Consider the following 18,281-nt stretch of genomic DNA (forward strand, 5'->3'; position numbering starts at 1 on the left):
AATAAAGACCTCTGAAACATCTACCACGAATCTGTCCATATATACTTCGTTTCCACGGGACTCCTGGTTTGAAATATGCTTGTTGCAGTAATCCCCACTGCGACAACCTACAAAATTCAGTTGCCATTTCTGATTTCCTTTATTGTGTAAAGTGAATTTGAAAATGGAACCATTTAATTGGTGCAGTGTTGCAGCGGGGATTACTGCAACAAGCATATTTCAAACCAGGAGTCCCGTGGAAACGAAGTATATATGGACAGATTCGTGGTAGATGTTTCAGAGATGTTTATTTCTCCAGCCGCATGGCCGGGGCTCTCCTCAGGAACTCCGCAGTCACGGGACCTGAGGGACCTTGGACACCCCGGGGAACCCAAACCAACCAATGGGGAACAAAGGTGACCAGGGACAGGGAAACCCTGTGCCTCCCCCCCAGGGCCCCTCTCCCAGGGCTCCACGGCAGGGGAGGAGACCCCAACCGTGCAGCACCAGGTATCACTCCTCCATCCTTTCTTAATTCAGGGGATTACCAAATCTCTTTCCATTGCAAAAAAATCATCCAGCTCAGCTGACCTTAGCACTCCCCCATCTTCAAATTCTCATCGGCAGTCCTGAGGACCTAAATGCTCTGTTCACCTTTAATTGCTTCTCTAAAGTCATTCAGTTCTACTGGGAAGACATGTATTTATCAGGAAATATTGCAGGGCTATGATCTGGGTGGGATCATGGAGAAATGGTGAGATGACCTGCATGACTGGAGCGCTGCAATGAAGAGATTGGATTCATCACAAGGAAGTTGTGCTTAACCAACAGTACAAACCTCTGTGAGAAAATAAATGTCTGGCTTGATAGATGATGGAAAAGCAGTAGATAGTCTATTTTGATGTCAGAAAGGGTTTTTAACACCATCTTGGATGCACAGGGAGGGGGCATTGCAAACTGGCTGAGTGGCCAATCCCAGAGTGGTGATCAGTGAAATGAAGTCTAGTTGGACGTCACCAACAGTGTATGCCACGAGTTGATACTGGGTCCAATTGCATTCAAAATCCTGGAAGATATCTCATACAAAGAAAGGCTGGGAGATCTGGAGCCTGGAGAAGGCTCAGGGCAGTAATCTTACCAATGTGTACAAATACCCAAAGGGAGCTTGTAAAGACGGGGCCAGGGTCTTTTCTGTGTGCCCAGTGACAGGGCAAGAGGCAATGGGCACACACTGAAACACAGGAAGCTCCCTCTGAACATAAGGAAGCATTTACTGTGAGAGTGACCAAGCACTGGCACAGGTTGCCCAATGAGGTTGTGGAATCCCCACTGTTGGAGCAGCTCAAAAGCTGCCTGAACAAGGTCCTGGGAACCAGCTCTGGGTGAACATGCTTGAGCAGGGGTGGGGGTTGGACCAAATGAGCTCCAGAGGTCCCTTCCAAACTCAACCATTATGTGATTATGTGACTGATATGTTAAGATCCACTTAAAAGAGGAAAGACACTCCACTGTATTCCCTCTTTTTATTATTATTTCTTCCAAAAATAGCATAACAATGTATTTTCAAATGAAATTTGATACAAGAAATCTAACAAAACTAGCCTTGACACACACAAATTTCAAAGAAACATTTCAGCACTTCTAAAGTGTCATCATTTTTAGCTAGTTCATGAGTACTAATTCTAGCAGACGAGAAGATCTTGTTTTAATTTCAGCAGCAGAACTGACAGATTCTACTGCTTCAGTGAAGTTTACAGGTGTTCTTCTAGTCAATAAAAAAAAAAAGGAGTCATGGAGAAAAGAGTATGACCTAATTATAGGGGGAAAGCAATACAACTACAAACTCATAAAATTTGAACATTTAAGTCTTAACAGAAATGTCCTCTTCTAGGTTTACTATACCTTTTCAAAATATTCATGTACCATCATCATTTCATCTCTATGTAAAATCAATTAGCCAACAGCAGCCATCAGCTATTGTTAGCCCAAGAATGGAGAGAAAAAACATGAAATATTTAGGCCTTCTCAGTAATGGGTGGCTACAAGCATGTGGAAAGTTGAGCAAACACCATCCCAGAAATCCCTAAGCCAGCTCTAAGAGACTAACCAGCAGTTATGATGGTAGTTAGGCACAGTTCTGCATACTGCTATCATTTGATTACATTCTCAAACAATATTTGACTCTAATTTGGGGATTGTTACCCATAGGTACCAGAGTGTGTATGCACATACACAGCCCTCTCTTCCAGAGGGAACTGCTGGTATCTTCAAATGTTACCCAGGCTCCCCTTTTGGTTTATGATCCATGACATGACCATGTTTTTAATGCCTTAAGACTGCAGTGAGGTCCCCATCACCACCAACAGCTCATCCTATTGCTGAGCCCATTTGGAATTTTATGAAACAAGAAAGAAAGGCATCCTCAGATCTGTCTAATAAGTTTCAAGAAACGCTAAAACTATTGAAAAGTCAGGAGAGTCTTTAATACAATAAAAAATATCAGTAATCTAAATTAAGCAGCTGCTAACAATTACTGCATAGCCATATTTGGAAAACAAAGTAGAGACTCAAAACATTAGAAATGGAGTACTTTCAGAGCAGTTTTGTACAGAACAAACTCATTTAATCTTGAAAGTACCATGAAGTGACACTACGTATCAGCAAGCAGGAAAAACAAGAACATTGTGGGATTTTACCATGTAAACTACACCATGAATACCACTAAGGTAGATTTACACTGCAGGCTTGAGCACAGCACAGAGGTTCTCAAACTGACTCAGGTATTCTTTGCTCTGCATGCAATGTAGACATACCCTCTATGTCTGAATAGATCTCGTTATGAATTAACTGAGCTCTGCAGAACAGTATTTAGGCCCTCATTCTGCATTAGCGAAGTCAACAGTCATTCTTCCATCAACTTCAGGAAGTGCAGGGTCAGGCTCATAATCACAAGCATACTTCTACTAACAAAACATTTGTTTCTAACAAAGTTGTGTCAGTTCAAACACAGGTTTTGAGAGCATGCAGATTGCTTACAAATGCTTAAAAAGACTGGTTCAGAATCTTTCTTATATATACACACACAAGTCCATCTGTCACAGACAGGCAATGTAATTCTGAATCATGAGCTTGCTCTAGTTTTTGGTAGTGTCCTGCACACGTCTGATAATTAAAAAATAAAAAATAAAAAAATAGTTGCCACAATGGATTTCTGATCATTCCAACTTGCACATGGATATGATCTCTTCTTGCTGCATCCAGTATGTGAAGTTTTACGGTTGCTTCTCAAATGCAAATACCAAGTAAATACCTAAAAAAGAAAATGGGAGTATTTAAAGTTTCAGCTTTCTTGGTGACTCAATTAAATTTTCAAAATGTAACCAGTTTGATATTATGCCCAAACAACCTGTTAGCAGATTATTGAAATTACAAAAGATCTTGTGATTTTCCAGTGAGAAACTCTAGCATTCTACTCCAGCATAGTTTTACATGTTTTCAGAAATGTGAATGAAATTCATAAATTACTGTGCCATTCTACACATAATGAACATTCACTAGTGCATAAAAAGCCACATGCAAGTTAAGTTTAAAGACTCCTTCACACATGCAGTAATGGACAATCAGGGTTGAAATTATTAACTTCATTTTTAATTGAAAAGTGAATGAACTCATGATACATATTACCAATTTTGCTCTTTTAAATTTTGATGGACAAAGAAGAAATTACAGCATTTCTTCAGTCCAGAACAGTTCTATTAATGGACACTCACACAGTCCACACAGCACCCTTGGAAAACTCTTAGCTGATACCATCAATACCAGATGTTCCTGTGCTCCATACCAGACAGATATGTTAAACCAGTTACTTGAAATCATGAGTCTAATTAAACATTTATGGATTTCCACTTGAATTCAATGTTTATTTTAATGAATGAGGTGCATAGCTACTTGCAAATTTTTCAAGACAAGCTTATCAGACATTCCTCAGCAACAATGCAAAGTTACCCGTAAGGAACAAGCTGTGATTAGCCTCTTATCAGAAGCTCAATTCTCCAAATGTTTCTGGAAAAATAGACTACTTTGGAAACACAGTAACCACTGAATTTTTAAAGGCATAAAGCTTTTTTTAGGTATAAAAAGGTATAAAATGGTATAAAAAGCCCCTCTCAGATAATTGAGATAGTACTTCTAGATTGCTGGAATTGATGTCTACATTATAATTCATACATTCAAAAATTAGATCATAATTTAAGAAAGCAGAGTGAAGATGTTTCTCACCTGTGAAGTAAACAGCATTTTTTGTTTTTAAACTACTAACACAACCAGGATAATGGCCTGCAAAAATGCAAATCCTGCTTGGCTGCACTTAGGCTAATTTACACACAGACATTTGAATTACACAAAAAAAACCAACATCTTATTATATTCAAAATTTGGATTTTCTTCCATGACTAACAGGCTATTTTATACACTTTCCAAAGCAGTCATTCAGGCAATGTGTTTTCAAAACCATTACTTACTTGTTGCTTCCCATTCAGATTTACTCAAGGTTCCCTAGAAGGGGACAAAAAAACCCACAGTTTCAACAAAAATAAGGAAACAGTAAAACACTGATTTAACTCCATCTTTCACTGACCAACATCTAACCCCCCACACCAACTGGCTATTTAGGGGCAAGAAAGCATTACTTTAAACCACAGATACTTATAACTTCACTATGATGGTAGGGAATTGGAAGACCCAGATGATGGAACACACCTAAATTAAACAGGTACAGAAGAATGGGCCAACAGTCTCTAGGTGTGGATGCCTCTGCAGTGCAGAGCATGCCTGGGTCCATCAGCACAGCTCAGTGTGACCTGACCTGGCTCCAGCCACTGCTCAGATCCAGATGCCCAACACTTGTGCAGAAGTCAAGAAAAGGCGCCATAGTAAAGAAAAGGCCCTACACCACTGTGCTGCCACGTTCCTCAGGAACACTGCCTGCCTCCACCCAGCAACACCCCACAGCCCACAGAAACTCTATTTGCAAGAGACTAATTCTCAGCCTCACTCACATATTCTGGAAAAACAGCCTGCTTTCCAGCCTAGGAAACTCCCAGCTCAGGTGATCAGATGAAAGCAGAGCAAGGAAAAAGCTGTTGCCATCTACCCCACCAATTAAGAAACATAAGGCAACAACAACAAGCTGATTTTCTGCTCTGCCCACTCCATCCCCTTCCAAGGAGTCCTCACTGGGGCCATGATTTAGTCCATATGCTACCCACTGACCAAACCTGACCAAATGGTTCACCTTTTAAAACAGCACTTGGCAACAGAGGTCTGACTTGGCCATTCTCATCTTCTTATGTCTATTTCTTAAAACAAGCATCTTTCTTTTAAAATTTTTAGATTTCAAATGTGGAGAGCAGGTTTCTTTTCCCTCTTGATTTATATATACAGTAAGATAACTACACCTTCAAGAATTCAGAATGTGAACAGTAGATGAATCAGTGATTAAAAGAAAAGCCCAAACAACAAAACCAAGTGGAAAAACTTCAAGCTGACCACCCTCATGCTGTACTGATGAAAATGAAAAGAATGATTTTGAATATATACAGTGTTATGAAGAAAGCTTTGAACTCTTCCATCAGAGGATTGGAAGTAACACTTTAAATCAGCAGTGTGAAGATTTGGAAACATAAAATTCCTCAAATTAAGAATAGGTAGAAAGAACAGCTGTCAAGTAAGATGGAAAAAATATCCTTTCCCTTCTGCATTATTACACATTTCTTAACAGCTACCAAATTAAGTGAATTCAGTTCTTTGAGTATGGGATATAGATTAGATGAACCCCTCAGCCCTGCAGCTCTACAATTTTTCACATGCAAAGAGAGACTCATACCAACTTCAGCTGAAATGAAGGCACAACAGTTCAAAATATCAGGACCCCAATTTTAAGACACCATTTGCTCTAGTGAAGTATGAAGGAACTTACCAGTGGTAACTTTGCCTTGCCATCTTTGATAAACTCTTTTGCGTGCTCATAATCATCGGGTTTATCAGAAACAAGCCTGGAATCACCAAGTGTAGAATATGGCTGGAGAACATAGAAAAAAAATCATTGAGTAGTGAGACACATGAATCACATCAAGTAAAGGGTTTGCCACAACACAGTCCAGCACAGAAGTCAGTAATTCTTAAGAGGATTTTAAATTTAGGTCTCTCCTTTACAGCACCCTCAGGAACAGGTTTGATGTTCCCTACATACCAGAAAATCTGACACCCCAGATTTATAAATTTTTATCCTTATGTCTCTAAAGCAGGGGAAACAGAATAACTATAAGCACTCTCCTTCATGTACAGCTCATTATGAGCATTACACAGATATACCTTCTTTTAGAACAGCAACCAAACAAACCAGTATCTCTTCAGCAGAAGTACTAAAAAATGGGCAACTACAGTTTCAAGACGAACAATTACAATGCTTCAATAGCATACGAGCTGTAACACAAGTATGCAGTAGATTCTTCAAAACTAAGATATACTAATTAACAATCCCAGTTACTAATGATCTGTATGTAACAATTCAGTCCTCAGTTGTTATGTGGCCACTACCTTAGGACAACCCTCACTTTCCTAAGAAGGAAGATGGTAAGTCAAAGGCTGTGTCTCCGTGCTACTGCCGGTGTGAGCCCATACACAGCACCATCACTTTTGGAGTCAACAAGGGCAGTCAAATTGTAGCCCACGTGACTCAGCTGAGTAAGTCACAGATACTTGACTTGGTTAAGTGCTGAAGAATTCTACTGTTTGAGGGAGGAGGGAGGCACAGAGAACTTCGAGTAAAACCAAAGCCTCAGAGGTGGCATGGAAAAGCTTCTCTGAAGCTGCTAAAGTTATCCAGGGTAAGAGCCTGAGGATAAAAAAAAAATGTAAAAACATTGGGCAAAACCATAAGCTCAGTTACAGTTAAGTGCCGTTTTCTTCTACAAACACAGCCTGTCCTTTTATTCCTACAAAGATTCCTTTATGTCTTTTCGCACAATATTCCTTGCGCAAAGATCCAGCTTTCAGTCTCTCTGCTGAGGAAGAAATAGATTACAGTCACCACTATCTGACACTTGGCATGATTCTTGGGCTCCTGTTTCCTACTTCACAAGAATGAAAACTTGCCTCAAAATTGAAATATTATCTTCAAAGCTTGAATCATCTATTGGGTGGCACCTGTGCTGAACGAAGGGAAGAGTGTGAGGAGGAAGGAGAGGCAAAGTGTTACAGACTGCCCACAATCCCCATTCCTCTGCAGAGGAAGGGAGAGGAGGTCAGGAGTGAACGAGCGAAGCTGAGCCTGGGAACAAGAAGTGGATGGGACAAAGATGTTTTTAGGTTTGCATGCATTTCTCATCTTTCTACTACTTTTTTTTCAATAAATTAAATTAACCTTCTCCAGGTTAGGTCTGTTTTGTCTGTGACAGTAATTGCTAAGCAATCTCCTTGAATTTATCTTGACCCACAAGTTTTTTTTCCTATTTTCTCCCCCCATCTTGTTGGGAAGAGGGAACAAGAGAGCAGGTCAGTGGGTGTCTGGCAGCCAGTCACAGTCAACAAACCAGAGTCACACTTTCAGCCCCAGGAACTAAATATTTTCTATTGGTAGCCCTTAATTAATTGCAAAATGTTCACAAAGGGAATTTCAATTATTGCACAAAAATTAACAAGATGTAAAATGCTATTAAACTTAAACAAGGCAACTCCAAATTTACCTCCAAGGCCTGCATTCTCCTTAACAGCATTTTATGCTCCTCGTTCTTGATTTTTTCTTCATAGAATTCCCGAAATGTCATTTTGTAGACTAATTTCATACCATGCTTCTTTGCCATTCTGTCAAAATAATAAGCTTAATTATGGAAACCGCAAAATTGTTGTAGCTTTATTTTCAAAGGAACAACTTTAAGCCACAGTGACATCTTATGGTGTTCACTAGGATTACACTTTTTTTTAATTTTTTTTCTTAGTAAAGATATTTAGATGAAAAAAGCTGCAGTACCACCACAAACTGCACTTTTTAAAAAAATTAAGACAACAAAAATCTACACAGAAGTCATTTACAAACATTTTAATAGAAAAAGTCTCTTCTCCCAAAACATAGAAGTTCCATGTGAACTTCCAGACAGACTACACTTTTCCCTGCAGTATCTGTCATGTCAGATATTACAAATATATTTAGAGAACTTCTTTCTATTGTATTTAGTGCCTTACATCTCAATTATATGTAGACACTGAGGACATGCAACACTGAAGTTACAGCTGTCAGTGACAGATGCTGTTATTTTTCACAGACAACTACAAATGAAGTTCTTGAACAGGCTCAACAAGAAATCTTAACACTGTTTAATCATACTGAGCTTGAATAGCAGGAAAATACCCAGTATGGAAACATTTGTCTGTACCTCAGGATACAGCTGGGAAAAGCAAATCTGAGGTCACACAGAGAGAACAGCAAAATGTATTCTTACAGGTGAAGACCATTCAGAGGAAAAAAAAAATTAGACATAGCAAAAATCCTATGAACATCTAAAGAAAGGTGGAGAAGACAAGAAAGAGGTACTATGATGAAGATGATATGCAACAAAGCTTGCTGAAAGACTAGAAAAGGGGTAGAAAGAAACCCCTCAAAAAGTTAAAATTAGAGAAGAAAAAGCTGACAGTTCTAAAGGTTTGCTGACAGATCCAACATATCAGATACAGATGTTCTCTTGTGAGACATAGTTTAAGTTCTCACAGCTTCTGATCAGAGCACCTTCAACAGAGTCCAATGGACAGATTATAGCTGTGGATGGAAATGCAAGAAACCTCTGTATTTGAAGCAACAACAAAAATTCAGAACTGAAAAATACAGTAAGAAAGACAAAACGTAATTTTCTGCAAGCATTATGCAATGACACATAAACCAAACAAACGTTTATTATATTCCACAGCTTTCATTGTATCGTGAATTTAGAAGTTAACTTACTCTTCCAGTAATGGAAAGTAAACCAAAAACTCAGGGACGTCAACCACTTCTTCCAAGTGGAAATCATACTTGCAGCCAAATAAGGGATAGTCTCCCTTCTTTTCAAATTTTACGTTGTACACATCATTCCCAAATGAATTTGTTTCTGAAGCTTCGAGTCTCTTTCTATAAAATGAGATATTAACAAACATTTATTGACCAGTATTTAACAGGCAGAGAAAACTACACATAAGAGACCTGAAAGTGTTTCTCCCAGTAATACTCAGTGATTTCTGTGGTTTCCCACTTCCCTTATCTAATATAGCAATGAAACAATGAAATGAAGCAGCATACTGGATTTTAACAGTTTATCACTCCTATACAACATACCAAGGACTAAATGGACCTAGAAGATGAACTTTTAGTCCAGACACATGGACAATCTAGGACAATCTACATTGACAAAACAGGCTTCTTGAAGAAACAGCCACAAAACCCTGACAGTTTTTCCCCAGGCTGTGGCCATTTTGCCACTATTTAAGTCACGACAGAGGGCTGAAGTGTAAGAAGATCTATATACCAGAAGAGCCATGAGGACAGGAGACAAGGGTTAGTATTGATTTACCTGTTTGAGTCAAGTTCATGAGTGAGATTTTTTTTGACTAGAATCCAAAACTGTTGCAAAAAATTTGCTTTTGTTTGCACAAACATATTGGAGCACTGCAAGAACATCTATCACTTAACAATGCTCCACAGACTTTTGGAAGACTAATAGGACATAAAAGTACTTACACAAGTTCAAAGCTATTTGGAGTTGTGCCAATAAAATAACCTCCAGGAGAGAGGTTCCCACAAGCATTTTTAAGCATCATGTCAGCCTGCTCATACGTCTCAAATGAATAGTGGTAAACAAATTGACAACTGCAAATGTCAAAGCGCATATCTGGATCGCTGTACTTGGAAGACAAGAGATCCTGCAACAGATAAAAAGAAACAAAAACTACAGAAACAAGCACGATTCACTTAAATCTTCTAACAAATGCACTACTTCCATAATTCTTTGAATTCTCTGAAGTTTCTCCTTTCAGCCCCCGCTCCTTTGCAAGTTCAACAAAGACAAGATGAAAAAGGTAAGAGTATGAAAAAACTGTCTCCTACACAGAAAACCATACACAACATTTAGAAACAACAAGAATACACACACATTTCAAAGTTCTAATGTCCTCAAATTCTTTTCAGTAACACTGCTACACCTGAAAGACCAAAACGCAAGGTTAGTTAACTTAATAGTTTCCAGAAGTAATTTATTGCTGAGGTTTTATAACTGGCCACAGTTTAGCCAGAAAAAAATACTGTAGAAAAATGAATTTCAGTTTACTAATTCTCTGTAATGAAAACTTACCCATTAAACATGCACTTGAGAGAAGGGGTTGCTTTAAATATGGTCGTTTTCCCTGCCCAACAAGTTTGTATTTGTCTGTATTCTCACCTGTGTTCATCACCAATGTACCCCTCCCCATCCCAGACCAACTAACTAAAATCTGAAGAACTTGGAGCCCTTGAAATTTGTCAGGTTAAAGCTTGCTTTGACCCTGTACTCAGCAGACATAGAGAAAGACATAGAAAAATGAGAAACAGAGGTGGGCAGAATTAGACAAGCTGTGAGAATCAGATTTTGCTGGATATACAACATTCATGATACAGATCCAAAGTCAGGGAAATTAACTTTTGTGTGCAAGGATAGACAGAACAAAGCATGCAACAGAAAATATGGATGCATCTAAGACTGAGCTGTAATAGCAACATAAAAATCATCCCTTTCTTTCCTGGCCAAGTCTCTCTTCTCTCTCTCCCCCGACTGTAAGCTTGAGTTGAGAGAGAGGCTGTGAACCTGCAACAGACTTTTCTCTGAAGAAGGAAAGGCAACCAAGAATTCAAGCAAACAACCTTTTATGCAAGGCTGAGAACAGGTTCAGCTTATCCACAGATATGAGGATATGAGGTTCTGTCTCTCAGCCTCCATCAGCAGGGCACTCTCAGCCTGCCCTTCTAGGAAGCAAAAGCAGTTCTGGTTACAAGACTGTCTCCTAAGCCTCAGCCATGCATTCACCACTGCCTCCAGAGAGTTTAAGAAACCGGCTCTACCACACAAGTTTTAAAGGTACAAATTACAGTAACCAAAATGCCACTAGAAAGAAAAAATTGTAAATAAAGTGTACAGGTCAAACCAGAAAACATTCCTTATTTATTCCAGCATTCACTGAGACAGTTTTCCACACCTCATGCTGTCTCACAGAACTCCAAAGTTAAACAATCATTCCGTTCCCCTTGTCAAGTAAAAGCCAGTGAAAGCACCAGATTTATTATCTGGAAAAGACATTCAGGCTTCAGGAATGCTACACTATACAACAGCAGCAAAATGCACCTTCTGCTAATCCCTATGGCTGATTCTCCTGGTAGTACAATAATCCAACCTTAAAAATACATATACCCCAAATGTTACAGCACTACCATAAAGGACGTTAAATCTCCAAAATATTGCAAAGCATAGCAACTGTACCTTGCTACTATCTGCTTGTATGAATTCTGCATCAAAAATACGTTCATTATACCGACATCGGGATTTCATTTCTTCATAGCGGTGCTTGCACTGCTGCACAGAAATGTCAGCAATGTCTAGATATGGAAACACAATAAAAATAATAAATAAAATTTTTAAAAGTGTGAAAACTGCTCCCCAGATAAGAAAACTGAAACGAATACTGGAGCACAGAAGGTACAATATAGCAGGATAAAAAACTGATCTTCCGTTCCATTAAAACAACGCAGCTCCCTGGGATTCTTCATATTCTTAAAAATATAAAAGATGTTGAAATGCAATTATTTCTGATATGTCACATCATGGGAATTTTTTTTAGATTCTAAGACTGTTTCTTTCTCAGTCATCAAGTTTCTGACAATATGAAATAAATTTACCTGAGAGCTTTGTAAGTAAATGAATTAAGTGTATTTGAATACCACCCACTGAATAATGCAAGGAAGAACTGTAAAATGTGAAGTACCCAAAATAATTCCCTCTGAAAGAATTTTAGTATTTAATTAAATTTAGAGTTAAGTAATACTTCTTCTGATTATCCTTGGGATACTTTTTGAGAAAAGGGAAGATGTATCTTCCTCCCAACATCTAAGCCAATTATTCAAATGAGATTTTTTTCACCAGACTTCAGCTCTTCCCCCTTTCTGAGTATAAAAATCTTTAGTTGATTGTAACACCCAAGACCATTTTTTGTCACAACATTGGGGTGTTTATTTGGTTTCTTAAATGCAACTCTTCTGTATGAGCTTCAGAACAATCAAAAATACTACAAGAGACTAGATGTGGGAGAAAAGACTTAAAATACAAAACGTCAGTCTTTTCCCCAGGGCCACATTTTGCCTAAGGCAACCTGTGGCAATGGTGGTTTTCTTTAGTGATATCAGTTTTTATTTAGGAGTTGAACTGAAAGCTAAATACACAGAAAACCAGTGATTCTTATATTTCTGCTGGCAATCAATTTGTATCTTCAGGTTAAAAGACAAAATACAATTTTTTGCACAAAAGGTGTTCATTACATTCTTTGACTTAGTGGAAAAAAAGAAATAATAAAATACTGGAGATGTGCTTGGTTTCCCATAAAAACTGATGTACTTTCCCTAGAAAGTTATCATGTCTTCTTACCAGTACAGACGAGTTTTTTAATTCTGCCTTTTTTCCATTTCAGTAAGTCTCCACCTTTTCCACATCCTAGATCCAAAACAGTTATATCACTCTTCTTCTGTCGTACCCGGTCTATAAATTCACCTAGAGAAATAAAAACAGGGAGCATACATACACATCTCTGCATTTCACTTGTATTGCATATAAAAGCCTAAAGAACCAAAAAGGTTTGGAATTTTAAAACACCTCAGACCTTACTTTGCCTATAAGTTTTCTTAATATTACAAACTTAAATCTCTTTTTTTTTCCCTAGAAGGATAAAAGGAACCACAAACTTTTAAAACTGCATGTAACTTGACTGAAGCTCTGAACTGTTTCCCTGGCTAAGGCAAAACTGTACATGGCTAAACAACCGCCCTGTACATGAGGAGGGAAACAGGGTTCCCTTTCATTAGCATGATAATGAAGGCAGAAGTTATTCGAAAGTATGAGAAAGCCTTTTCCAGAACGTAAAACCCAATTAAATGCATCAGCCACAACATCTCCTCCCCGTCACCTTACAAAAATGCATGTTTTCCACTCACTCTCCCAGGCCTTGCAATAACAGTAGCTACTCCTTTGCTGTCTTTCTACCCTACATACACCAAGTACATTTTTTCTTCTCTCTCCACCCTGTCTAGATTCTCTCTGCTCTGACTGACGTTGGCATATTATGTAAAACATATCAGCATGCTAGCAACTTTTCTTCACAGTAGGTGACATGAAATATGTTTTGATACAACTGCTATAAAGCCACACTGCTGAAATTCTTTATGACAGAAAGGCTTCAACACAGGCTTCAGGAACAGCTTTATAGAAATCTAAATATTGCTTTTAACTGCTCTGATACAACACAACAAAAAGCAGCATGCTAACACAAATGGTGCCAACATCTCCTGGCACAGATCCCTCTTCATGAACCTGTGGGGCTGTGCTGATGATTCTTTTCTTTGTTGGCAGATATCTGATGGTTTTGTTTCCTCAATTTGGAATTAATTTGTGGAACAGCAGACTTCGCCTTTTAATAAAAACCTGCTGATGCCTAAAGAACTACATCCTTTAGCTTTCCATCTTTTAAACTGCTGACTATGCGTAATATAGAAAAAATGTATGTGTTCAAGCTTCCTGCAGAATTGCTTAACCAGGATCTGAGCACAGACTGCTTTGGGAAAATGCCTAAGAAATTATTTGAGATAGACTGAGCTGTTCTTGTTTGAATCTAAGAACACTTAGATTCTTTATGATTTAAAGCTGTATTTTTCTCTTTAAAAATGTCATGGAGAACAGTTTCCAGTATGAACTTTTTAAGTCAGTTGATCTTTAAAACCTAAGCATATGCTTGGCACTCCAACAATACAAAACACTGGTGCAGAGATTTGAACTAAATATAAACATAAGACATTTTATTGCCGTTGAAAAACTTACTATGTATTATGAGACTAAGTGTCACATGCAACGTCAAAAAACAGAAAAGTACCTTTTGATACAAAAACTAGTTACATTTTAATCATGTCTGAGCAATCAGTTAAGGAAGCTTACCAATGAGGACACTCTTTGTCCAATTATTAAAGTTTCGGAGGTAGAATATGCGAGACTGGCTACGTTTGTCCAAGCCAACTTCTTGAAGTTCATTATAATGTGCAGCTACTGCTTGCCCATGGCCAATCACACGCTGCAGGAAGGAAATCACACCACAGAAGGAACAGACTCAAACAGGGAATTCTTTTTATTACTTGTTCATTTAATCAAAAGACACATGTGGTCACTTCAAGGATTTAAGAAAGCAAACAAGCAGTACTATGAAGAGCACCATCATTATAAAGAGATTTCCCGTATCTATCCTGATACTGATGTCAGTACTTCAATTATTAGATCAACACTCACAAATTTAATCCCCTTTGAAGTTGATTCAAGCAACTTTTGGATTACAGATATTGCCCAGCATCTTTCCTTCAGAGAAATACTTAACATTCAGTTCTTTAATACTCTCACCACTCTCAAAGAACACATTTCATTTCTCTTAAGCTTAGGACAGAAGAAGAGGATGTTCCTTCTCAAGGAACTTTCAGCCTCTTCAAGGAGCCTGTTTCAGAAATTCAGTGTTTTCATCTGACAGAAGTGTATAAACTGCCAATTTAACCAAAATGCCAACTGGCTGATGTCACATAAAGGCCCAAGTGGACAACCCCACTGCCAGAGCTTTAAACAGACCATGGTAAAGGAATGAGAGGAATCATTTGACAACATATTCCATCTAATGCTTAAGAGTTAGCTGTAGAAATGTCACTGATTTAGCCTTAACTCAAAATACTCCAAGAGATTTCTCTGCAGCCTTAGCTTTAAGTACTACAAGACATTTCTGTCCCCTGTTACACAGAGAAGCAGTCTAGATCCAGATATTATGCTCCCAACATTTCTTCACCTTGAAAATAATCTTCAACTATATACATGAAGTGAAAATAAATTGCAAATAAAATCCAGAGTAACAGAACACAGACAACCAACATGAATTCCGTGAGGTACAAAAGTACTTGAAATAACAGTACTAACCAGAATTAAGCCATTAAAAGCATTCCCAGCAGTTCACTACAGAAGTCAATATCCCTGCATCTCACTATTCAAATAGCAGTTCCTCAAGGGAAAAGAAGGTTTGGCTGATACATGTGAATATGTGAATTCTTCAGTGTTTCATATAATTTTGGTAACATTCAGAATGAACACAGACTTACTTGTCTGAAATCTCTATAACCTCATCATCTGTTTATCACCACCCTGGGCTGACTGATACTAACAAATATTTTGACCACTTCTATTCTTTTTCAGGGTAAGCACAGATGGCTCTCTGAATGGCCACTGAAGGTGACAAAAGCTAGAACAGCTGACTCAGGCAAGTGTGGGGGACATACTCATACAAACCATTAACACATCTCAGCTGCAAAAAGCCATCAGCAACAACATCTAGAGGCCTGCAGCTATGTTCCATCACCTCTCTACACCCTTAAGCTACACGAACCCAGTGTGGTTCTTGTTCATCTAAGCCTTACCCCACCTTATTAAAAAGTGGAAAGGGTTAATAGTATTTCTACCACAACAAAGGGAACCCTTTATTTTGCCAGACTGCTAAGCCATATATTAACATCCTGGGACAATTCTGGGCAGAGAAAGAAAACATTAGGTCAAAGATATTTTCAAATTATACTTAAACATCCGCAGAAGGATAAACTAGACTGGTATTAAAGCATTAGTTTCTACAAGCTCATACATAATAAAGGACAGCACCATGTAAAACATTACCCTTTTCACCCTCCCAGGTGGACATATAAGAGGACATATATTTTCTGCTACTACTGTAGTCTTAAAAAAAAAAAACCACCTGTAAGTCTTTCACTACTTCACTTTGCCAACAAATCATACTGAAATTCTATCACAGAGGATGCAGTCTGTAGAGTTTTGTAAACTATACAATACCTTACCAAGGAAATGAAAGGACAAAATTACCTTATGGAAGAACTTCCCAAGCACAGGTAACTACACTAACATACAGATAAACAACATACATGAGACCTGAGTTCAAGACATGGGATTTGGACTAATGCCAGTAAACCTTACACTACACTACCAGATTGCTACCACATGGATGATGGAACAACAGTCTTAGAATTGGACTAACTACGTGCTGAGATTATCATTTTAATTACCAGTCCTCTTTCTCCTCTGCGAAGCCCAATATCACTTGTGCACCTGTTATTTCCCTAGGAAATATTTTGATATTTGGTGTTTTGTGCTGGCTCACACATGTCTAGCATAAATATTTTCAATCTTTTCTTGAGCTGAGGCTTCGAAACAAGGATTTGAAAACAGCTCAAAATAAATGATACTCACTACTTTCTTAGAAGGTTCATCTTCAGAATCTAAATTCCTCCTCTGTGCTCTGCCATCCTGATCACCACTATCAACCTCTTTTTCATTTTCAGTGGACTGCTCTGTACCTGAAGCAGAACTATTGCCTTCACACCCAAGACCTGAAGCTGACTCTAAAGCATGAGGTGTTTTCTCCACTTCTTCATTCAAGCTCTTCTCTACTTCCTCTTCTTCTGTCTTGGTTACATCAGCCATTTTGACTGGTCCACTGATTAGAATGGAAATCTATAGAGGGAAAAGAAACAAACCACCAATGATTTTCAGCACTGAATTTCATTTACTCGTGGTTATGATCATGACTTTCAAACGTAACATTGGCATTTCACCCCAGGCAACATACAGACTTCAAATTTGGCCAGTTATTTAATAAAGACAGCACAATAAAATATGTGGAACTTAAAAGTAATCATTAAATAAGATCAAATTAAGACAAATTGTTACTTTTCATTTTAGTTTTTCCTATGTATCTTTATTGATTCAACTTCAACATGTTACTGCTTTTTAAACTGTAATCTCCCTCTTTCCCTCCCCAAAAAAGGTAACCTACAAATCACTCTATGTTTAGAAACACAGACAGGTTCTCTCAAATTAATAAAATTGTTATTTAAACTGATATGCTGTGAAATTGATGTCTTCAAATAAAATATCAAGATGGGTTTTTATGAGCAAATTTTCTTATCGGTTGTGGATTTTCCAGTTTGCCAAGAATATCCACTATACTTAGAGCTTAACTAATATGTGGAATATTCAGCTGCACCTGCATTTCCACATCTGCACTTCACAAATATCTACACAGGCTGCAGGACTGCAAACTACTGCCACAAAGCTCGTTTGGTCTCCAGCACAACCCAGCTTTCTTTACACCACCAGTGGGAAGCAGGGCATGTACGTTTTAATAAGGCACAGGAGAGGGCAATTTGGCAACTCCTTTTCTGAAACAGTGGCGTAAATCAGAAAAAAAAAAAACCATACTCAAAAATCATGTACAAGTCCACCGTGTGCAGGCTCACCTCCCAATGAGGGCCAGATCACATCCACAGAGTGGTCCACTACACACAGACACCAGAGCAGCTTTCCTCAAAACAAATGGCCTCAAAATACGATTTATAAAAATAATTCTTCCGCCACGACGCAGCACGTGACTTGGTTTGCGAAGCAGCAGCAGCAGCCTCTTCCTTACCCTCACCCAGCTATTCCAAGCAGATGTTTTGAACGCCTAAATTGTGAAACGGCACGACTTTCACAACTCGCGATGGCAACCAAGTGCCCAGAGGGAGCTGCAGCTCCTTCAGCCGGAGAGCTCAAAGCGCCTGGAGTGATGGGGGAATGAGCCCGCCGGCCTCGGGACGCGCCCGCCCCCTCCCTCCCTCCTTCCTTCCCTCCCTCCCGCCGTGACGCGGCTGGGAGGCCTCAGGGCCCGCTCTCCCGTTAAGCGGGCGGCGGCGCCCGTCGCTTCTTTGCGGCCCCCCGGCCCCGTAGCCCAGCGAGGCCGAGGGCCCCGGGCGCCCCCGCCGCCACCGGCCCGTCCGGGGGCAGGGAGGGAGGCAGGGAGGGCGGCCCAGCGCTGATCCGGCCCCGCACTCACCCGGCTCCGCGCTCCGCCATCCCTGTTTGCGGAAGTGACGGACCCCACAGCGGGCGTCACGTCCTGGGGATGGAGCGGAGGGAAAG

At 39.2% G+C, this 18,281-nt stretch overlaps 1 protein-coding gene across 1 annotated transcript; it reads right to left on the reverse strand.

Moving 5' to 3' along the window:
- Positions 1–1,500: 1,500 nt before the first annotated feature.
- On the reverse strand, positions 1,501–18,229 carry RNMT (RNA guanine-7 methyltransferase). Its single transcript, XM_082278255.1, has 11 exons — positions 18,196–18,229; positions 16,572–16,835; positions 14,229–14,361; positions 12,672–12,794; positions 11,514–11,629; positions 9,746–9,927; positions 8,975–9,139; positions 7,725–7,842; positions 5,957–6,058; positions 4,500–4,533; positions 1,501–3,289 (listed from the first exon to the last, which is right to left on the reverse strand). The coding sequence occupies exons 2-11, from the start codon at positions 16,803–16,805 to the stop codon at positions 3,252–3,254; spliced, it is 1,245 nt and encodes a 414-aa protein (XP_082134381.1). The 5' UTR covers positions 16,806–16,835; positions 18,196–18,229; the 3' UTR covers positions 1,501–3,251.
- Positions 18,230–18,281: the final 52 nt, after the last annotated feature.

The sequence above is a fragment of the Coloeus monedula genome (genome assembly GCF_965178545.1).
Source record: "Coloeus monedula genome assembly, chromosome: 1".
Lineage (NCBI taxonomy): Eukaryota > Metazoa > Chordata > Aves > Passeriformes > Corvidae > Coloeus > Coloeus monedula.